Here is a 9,142-nt window from a genome sequence, read left to right as displayed (position 1 = left end):
CTCGAACGAAAGGCCGTCTTGGGAATATCACCGTCCCTAATCCTCAACTGGTGATAGCCTGATCGCAGGTCGATCTTGGAAAAGACGGTGGCCCCCTGTAACTGGTCAAACAAGTCCTCAATCCTGGGTAAGGGGTAGCGGTTTTTAACTGTCACCTTGTTCAACTCTCGGTAGTCAATGCAAAGGCGCATCGACCCATCCTTCTTCTTCACGAACAACACTGGGGCTCCCCACGGTGATACACTGGGCCGGATAAAGCCCTTGTCCAACAGCTCCTGTAACTGGACTTTCAACTCCTTTAATTCGGCTGGGGCCATTCTGTAAGGAGCTCTAGAGATAGGGGCGGTGCCGGGCTCTAACTCGATGGCGAAGTCTACCTCCCTAGGAGGCGGAAGTCCTGGGAGTTCGTCGGGGAAAACGTCAGGGTACTCCCTTACTACTGGTTCGGAAGATAGGAAAACTTCTGGTTCTGCCACATCTACTACGCTTGCCAAGATACCCCAAGTACCCTGGCTAAGTAGCTTACTCGCCTTCATTGCTGAGATGACCTTGGGTATACCTACCATGCCTGCTCCTCTAAATTTAAACTTATCCCCTGAAGGAGGGTTAAAGACTACTTCCTTATTGAAACAGTCTATGGTTGCATGGTTAGTGGACAACCAATCCATGCCTAAAATTACATCGAAATCTTGCATATCTAGCACCAGTAAGGTTACATCCAAGGTATGGTTTGCTATTTCTACCCAACATGCCCTTATTTTTTCCTTAGACAAAAGGGCCTCTCCAGAAGGAGTAGAGACAGACAAGGCACTACCCAACGGTTCTACTTCTAAACCCGCATGCTTGACAAAAATAGAGGATATAAATGAATGCGATGACCCCGAGTCAAATAGTACCAAAGCATAATGCCCCAAGATTGGGAGCGTACCTGTCACCACCGTACTAGCTCGCTCGGCCTCCTGCCGATTCGTGGCAAAGACTCTCCCCTGCTGGGGAGCAGAAGGCTGACGTGGCGTCGTCTCTAAGGGTTTCCGAGGACACGCATCAGCAGTGTGCCCCGGCTGCCTGCACCTGAAGCAGACTCCACTCCCAGCTAAACATTGTCCTCCATGGACCTTCCCACAGGTAGTACAAGTGGGTAGCTCTCTCAAAGTTCTCCCAGCTGCTGCCAGCTCCCGACGGTGTCTCTGGAAGACACCTCCTGACCTCGGAGTCCGCTGTGGTATTACGTCGGGCTGCGCCTCCGCCTTCCTCTTCTGTCCCGAGGCTGACCCTGTGCCGACAACCTTAGATTGACCAGCTCTCTCATGCAGGCTCAGATCCAGTGCTATGCGTAGAGCATCCGCATGAGTGGTTGGTCGAAGAGCTCGTACAAAACCCTGGAGGTCTAACCTGAGGCCATTAACAAATCTCTCAGTCCTGGCGGCCTCATCCCTTACCACATCAGGGGCAAAACGGGACAACAGGTCGAACTCGGCATCATACTGTTCCACGCTCAGTTTGCCTTGCTCCAAGTTTAGGAATTCTTGGAGCTTGGCGTGCTTCACGTTGGCAGAGAAGAACTTAGCATAAAAGCTCTCCCTGAATTGCTCCCATGTGATCTTGCTGGCATCTCCTCCCAGCGCCCTCTCAGCAGTCTCCCACCAGGCAGTCCCCCTATCCTCCAAACAGAAAGCTGCACACTGCACCTTCTGGTCTTCTGGGCACTTCATGTACCTGAAGATCGTCTCTATGGATGTCAACCACAGCTGGGCTCTAAAGGGGTTGTCCAAGGATCCGTCGAAAGTCTTCGGGTTGTACTTCCTAAAATCCCTCAAGTGCTTGGCCTCAGCTGACAGTTGTACTGGCACCGGCTGAGCTTCCACCGGGGCTGGAGGGATGACGGGCTGGTCCTGAACAGGGGCTGGAGGGACTACAGGCTGGTCCTGAACAGGGGCGGCCTGGTTCTGCTGAGCAGCGAGGAACGGCGCTAGAGCAGCTTGCAGCATGGCCTGGTAACGCTGCTCCATTGCGGCGAGATCCGCCTGAGTGACCGGTGCATTAGGGTTGACTGGTACGTCGGGGTTGACTGGCGGCGCGGCAGGTTGCTCCGCCGGTTGGCCACGACCGGCTCCTCTGCCTCCCCTGCCACCTCCTCGGCGTGCACCTCTACGTGGCGGCATTCTTCCTAAAATTCACCAACAAATTTTTCACCACTAGAGCTCAATATTCTCACTCTAAGTCTAATCTAATCAGGCAACATTATAATCTTAATATTTGTAAAGCTTTAGGCATACCTGGCGAGTGACGAAGGACCGTATAGCCATAGGGTGAGGTAAAAATCAAAACAAAATGACTTACATCATAAGTCAGTCTACAGGACCTAAAACACTGCGCTCTGATACCAACTGTAACGACCCGACTCTTTATGCTGAATCGAAGTGGTTACTGAATCTAGGATCAGTGTTTAAGTCATAAAATCTGGTGTAAATAAATGCAAAGAAATCTAGCAAATGTATTTATGAAAGATAGTTAAGGTAACATGTAGAAATACGAGTTAAGTTTAAAATCCCTAAGCGGGCCCTATCTACAAAAATAACCAAAGTAAATATGCAGAAAGCCGAAACATGAATTTAACTGTAAAGTAAAACATGTGCGGAAGCAGGAAAACCCCTATGGCTCGCCACGGTCACTTCACGTCGCTCGCCAGCTTGCCTTTGCCCTTACCTCGTCCTCTACCTGAAAACATAAAATGAAGAGAATGAGTATAAAAATACTCAGTAAGGGACCCACTACTAGTCCCACTAGGTGCCTGTTGGCTTCCCTATCGAGTCCTGAAAACTGGTACCCAATCTCTGGCACGTTCCCGAACACGTGCAACATGCGCTCCCGTAGGAACGAAACTCTGGTCTTCGGTGCCCGGGGACACCTAGGACAGTCGGGATGCGAGGACCCCGTCGAGTCACTCGAGTCATGTCTATATCATGCTAGACTGGCGTCCCGTCGGACCACACAGTCCTCAATAGGTGGTGATCCCGAAGGACACCCATGCAGGTACGACTCTACTGGGTTGCTAACAGGGACCCTAGTCTTAACATACATATACATCTCATCATCATACAACTATGACGAAATAGTGAACACTAGCTCCCTTCCCTTCCTCAACAGTCTCTACATCGTCAGAACAATTCCAAACATTTCGGTCATATGCTACCGAGCATTCGTATCACAACGTCCTCCTACAGTCAGCAGTTCAACACAACATACGGCCACATACTACTGAGCATTAATATCATAACATCGTCATACAGTCAACAGTTCAATACACCATACGGTCAATCATCAGTATGCATATCTCACAGTATGCGAAATCTTACAATTTGTTCATGGGTCTAGTAGTAGAAATCTCTTACCTCGAGATGTTGCTAGATGAGTTCCTACTGAGGAAGTCCTAAGCTGCAGCAGCTATTTGGTCCAAGTTGCTTCTTGAGGAAAGTAATTAAATTAATTAAATTTCCAAATTAACTCATTTAATTACTGGGCAGGCTAGGGAATTTGGAAATTTACCAAAAACTAGGTGGAAGGAGCCAAAATTGTCTTGGCGGCTCGGCTGGAAGAAGGACAGAATCGGCTCGGCTCAGTCCTGGCGAAAGGGGCTTGCGCGAGCGGCTCGGCTCACGTCAGCAGGGAGGCGCGGCTCGGCTTGGAGTAGGCGCGCGCGCGGAGTTCGGGTTCGGCGGGCGGCGCGGGTCGGTTTTGGACTCGGGCCGACGGGCGGGCGCAGATCAGCCGAAACGCGGGTTCTGCTTCACGGCTGGAGGCGCGCGGCTGACGCCGTCGACTGCTGCGGGTCGGTGACTTGGCAGTGCGCGGCTTCACGCAGTGGTTGGCGGTTGCGCACGATGGGACTGGGCGGCTCGGCGACGCGGCTTCAGCTGCTCTCCCTCGGATCGATGCGGCGCGGCGCAGGCACGGGTGTAACGCGGCTTCGGGCGACGGCTGGCGTGCGACGGCTCGACTTGACCTGATCTCCGACGCGGCTGGGACGATGTGCGTCGACTCGGCGGCGGCGGCGTGGCTAGGGTTTCTCGGCTTCTTCTTCTTCTTTCTCTTTTTCTTTTTCCTTTTTCTTTTCCTTTTCTTTTCCTTTTCTTTTCCTTTCCTTTTCCTTTTATAAAATAAATTCCCCTCTTTTTCTCTTCTTTAATAAATTCCAAATTTCACTCTTCTCTCTCTAATTTACCAATATTTCCCCCAAATTCCTCCTTTCCCTCAACTTCCAAATACCAATTAAATCTTTAATTACCAAGTATAATTAAAGTTGAAATTTGCTTAATATTTTAAAAGGGGAAAAATTCACATCTTGATGACATAAGTTTCATTATTTAATTATAAACAAATAGATGAATAAAATAAAAATAAATAATTGAATTTAAAAAATGAACGACATGAGATCATTGGGGTGTTACACATCTGACTCAATAATGGATTCTTCATACAATTGGCATTCACAAATTATTTCTTGGATCAAATAAAGTTCATGAAAAACTATGTTTAAAGTTTCGAACATAGAGGCTGAAAACTTTACCGTTAGCTCTGAAAAAGTCTTTTAGGAACTTTACAAACACTTTTGCATAATCTCACTCTTCAACGATAGGAATATCATCATTTGGCAAATAATTAAGGTCATGCTTCTCTAATCATTCAAATATATTTTGACACTTCATCGCTTCATCTAACATAGTGAAAAGTTGAATTCCATTGCGTTGGAATATCCATCATAGGACAACTTTTTGTTGACATCTTATCTTCTTTAGCAACATCTTTAAATATTTGCAGTCTTGTAGGAGATAACCTTATATACTTCACAACATTTTTTATTCAAATGATAGACACAGGAAAATCTTTAAGGGGCTGCGCTCTTGCAAATTTAACAAAATTAGTTTGAAAAATTAGTTCCATAGCACACTACTTTTAAATTTTCAAAAATGGCAAAATTTGTTCAGTCCACATTTGAAAAATGAAAAATTACAAAACTGCCCACTAGAATTATCAACATTTCCACGCATCACTTGATGTGTTGTTGATACACTTGTTATGCTTTGTTGATACACTTGATGAATTAAATAACACTTGATACACATCATTGATTTGATACGCTAGATATGTTGTTGATACAGTTGTTAAGCTTTTCAAATACACTTAATCAATTAAAGACACTTTATGCACTAAGCACAATATATTACATTGTTGATACACTTGATTAGATTTAATACACTTAATAAGTTTGATACACTTAATATACTACTGATAAACATTTTATACTTTCACCGATACACTTGTTGTAGTTCATATGTTTGATACCCTTGATGTACTATGATAATGTTGTCATATTTGAAAGCAACCATTTGAAAGAAATTTAAAGAAAGAACTTAGATTTAACAAAAAAAAATGATGATTGAAAATCTGGATAAAAAAATGTGAAGAACAGAAGAAGGAGATGAAGATGTCAAAAACGAAGATTGAGTGAATGACAGATTTTTTTATTGTTTTTTTTAGAGAACCTACAGAAAACCAACCGAAACACAAACATTTTTATTATTAGATTAATTTTTCATTATGTATACAAATATGATATAGAGATTGACAAAAAAGAAGAAGAGAAAGTGGAAAATGAAGCATTGGAGAGAGATGATCAATAAAGAGAGAAGAATGCATGGGGCAGTTTGGGCATAATAAAAAATTTAAAATAGAAAATATCTTCAAAATATTTTAGATATTAAAAATTATCATATTTGCAAAATTTGAAAAGTATGTGTCATAATTGCTAAAACCTATTCTCATAGTGCTATCCAATACAATTTCTCATCTTTTAAAGCATCGATAACAATTAAAATAAGAATATAAGCACGACATCTAATGTGAGTAAATTCACCATGAAACACCAACCCATTTCTACCTTTAAACTTTTTAACCAAATATGCAATGGCTACATCATTTGAATTCGTATTATCAATGCTTAAGGTAAAAATCAATACCCCAACTTTCGAAGCATTTTTCAATGGCTCTACCTATTGTATCTCCTTTATGATTAGCTATTTGACAAAAGTTCAAAATTCTTTTTTTGTAAGTTTTAATCATCACACTACAATAAGTCGTGAAACTCTCGACACTGTCATGCATCCACGAAGATTGGAAAGGGCGTCGAGGAAGGCTTCTCCGATGTACAAATTGACGTCGAGAAGAATATCGAAAGAAATGCATTAAAAGAACTATTCCCAACTTGCAACTAGCACAACGTTGCAAATACACTTCTTCGGATGTCTCTATGGCCGACGTTAATACAACATCAAAAAAACATGATCCCCGACGTGACACCTATACGTTGACAATAATACACGGTTGACTTCCTCTTTAGACATCAGGAAAAGATATTTCCAGACGCAACGTCAGAAACCTTTCACGCGACGCTTTTGATCAAGCGTCAGGGAAATGACATCACTTTCGACACCTTATGTGTGTCAGGAGATAATTTAAATATATTTTTATTCAATTATTCTTTATTCAATCATATAGTATTCTATTCAGTTCTAATTCAATTTAAATTGAATTAAATTGTATAAAATAAGCAATAAATTAGTAAATAATTCTATAAAATACCAAATCCAAAATAAATATAGAAATGAAAAAATACATTTGTCTCCTAATGGCCACGTACGTCATATTACAAAAAGTTCACACCTATAATGATACAAAAGTAAGTTTAGATACACATATCACTAAATAATGCAAAGTAAAAACTTAATAATTGAAAAATACGTACCGCAAGAGCTCATGGTCCCCTCTGTGCTTGACTCATTTCTTCTATCATCTTCTTCATTTCTTCCTTTTGTTGTATGTGCAGCTTCGATGTCCTTCTCTATTCTTCAATCATCCCTTTAGCTTCATCAAGCTCGACTCTTTGTTGCAATCAAGACTTTAGCTTATTCGACCTCTTTAGCTTGGAAAGATGAGGTCGAAGAACTGCTAGCACAACTCTTGCGGGACTTGGGCTTAGGTACCCAACCCAGACCTTTTGAGTAGCTTGGTCGTTTACCCAAATCTTTTTCACATATCTCGTCCTCATAGAGTGGTTGAGAACCCTCTCGGATGGGCTGTGACTAAAGTTCCAGCATCTGATTCTACAATAAATTTTGTAATCAAGCTATAAAGAGATAAATAAAAATACAAAATAAGACACAAGTACCGCTTAAACTTACATGCGCATCCTCAATGGCCTGCGAAACGAATTGGCCACTTCAAGGGTGTGTTTCCTTGAATAACTCCACAAGATCGATTGGCTGACCATGTTTCTCAATGAGCTCGTGTTGTCGTTGTATAAACGAGTTGGACCCGCTATTATGATTGTAAGGCTACTTTTGTCTAGTAGCTTAGCAACCTTGTTCGTTCGTGATTGCTCATGCATGGAAATAATTGTTAAATTAATATATACAAAAAGTTAAATGAAATAATGTACCATTACAATATATAAGTCTCACCTGAAATGCATGGCTCATGTATTGATTGCCAATCTTCTAGACGTCCCACCAATCTGTGCGATAAGTTGGTACGTGCCTGTTTAGGGTCTCTATACTTTTTGAATTGTCTATGACAGTCGCCCCTGAACTCCTTGAAAGAAGTGAGCATTTAATCCTCAACAAATCTATTCAGTGCTACACATAACAAAACACCATACATTAGTCGGGTTTATACTTAAGTATGTTCGAAATGGAAACAAATTGTTTGTTGCATGTACCTATAGAATTCCCTTGACAACCTCAATATATTCTCACCAACTTCAGTCCACCTAAGGTAGCAGACTAGAAATGTATCTCTCTCTCACACACCAATGGCCTGGTGAACAGAATAACGCATGGAGATATTGGCTTCTCCACTTTTAAGGCTATGGTAATTGAAATCTTACAATTCTTATGGACGTACCTCTCCAATTCCAAGAATTGAGACTGTTGACATCTCATAGAAGTCGAAGAAGGTAAAATCATATAAGAAACAAGTTAAAATAATCTATTTGTTCGCAATTATCGTTAAAGTACTAAGACTCACCTCAATTGTCGCCCATTGAGGACGACCCTCCCACATTGTTGAACTGATCCTCAAACTCAAGAAACTGAGCATCTGTCTCCTTGAAACCGCTCAGGAACGATGGCATAGTACCTCTGGTCATAAAAACAAACATGAATTAAACAAATATGAGTACTTAATCAAATCGAATATATAAACTATTGAAATATGTGAATACGTGATTCGACATTATCGTTCGTCGTTGCTTGATCCACTTTAATGTGACAATTGTTCATCATCATCGTCTATGAAGTCGCCAGCGACATGATGCACAATCAGTCTTTCAACCACTATAGGATCAACGTCAGGCTTGCACAAAGTGTCATCCTCAATGTGTTCATCCACACGATGTCCGAAAATGATTTCCAATACATTCAGTTGCTCATTCTCAACATCCTCCACTTCAGACACGTCCCATATACGCTTATTCTAGAATGCTTGAACAACTTTTCAATTGGTACCATATTTTGGATCCTCTAGGTAAAATACTTGATGTGTCTGCGTTGCGAGAATGACCTGTTCCTCGACAAACCAAAAAGGGGATGTGTTGACTAATTTATATCTTAATTCCACGTGTGTCATTTGACTTTTGTTGCTGTCGCTGTCAAATCACTTACACTTATATAGCCAAACACGTCTTCCAATCGAATATTGAACGTCCAACACTTCTTCCAGAACACCATAAAAATTGCTGTCACTACTTCCACTGCCACTACTTTCACCAATTACCATGACTCCACTGTTTTGTGTATTGTGTCGGGAATCACGTTTCATCGTATGAAATCTCACCCCACCGATAATGCATCCATTATAAACATCAAATGTCAAGTGAGGTCCCATCACAAGTGAGAATAAATCATGAGACATATTTTCTCTCTCACACATTTCTATAACCTGAAATCCATGTGACACTGATTACATACAAAACTCTCAAATATGTTAGTATGTAGATCGTTATCAAATGCATGCACGCTATATACCTAATTTTTGAACCATTCAAGAAATGCTTGTTGATGTCTTTTGTGCAAATCATAAGCGCTTT

The 9,142-nt window shown here is 41.9% G+C and overlaps 1 protein-coding gene across 1 annotated transcript; it reads right to left on the bottom strand.

Moving 5' to 3' along the window:
- Positions 1–6,697: 6,697 nt before the first annotated feature.
- Positions 6,698–7,661, bottom strand: LOC103495828 (uncharacterized). Its single transcript, XM_051089245.1, has 2 exons — positions 7,239–7,661; positions 6,698–7,160 (listed from the first exon to the last, which is right to left on the bottom strand). Exons 1-2 carry the CDS (start codon positions 7,442–7,444, stop codon positions 6,950–6,952), a joined length of 417 nt encoding a protein of 138 aa, XP_050945202.1. The 5' UTR covers positions 7,445–7,661; the 3' UTR covers positions 6,698–6,949.
- Between the last annotated feature and the right edge of the window lie 1,481 nt (positions 7,662–9,142).

The sequence above is a fragment of the Cucumis melo genome, chromosome 8 (genome assembly GCF_025177605.1).
Source record: "Cucumis melo cultivar AY chromosome 8, USDA_Cmelo_AY_1.0, whole genome shotgun sequence".
Taxonomy (NCBI): Eukaryota; Viridiplantae; Streptophyta; class Magnoliopsida; order Cucurbitales; family Cucurbitaceae; genus Cucumis; species Cucumis melo.
The sequence above is the reverse complement of the archived record's forward strand: the minus strand, read 5'-3'. Positions and strand labels throughout refer to the sequence as shown.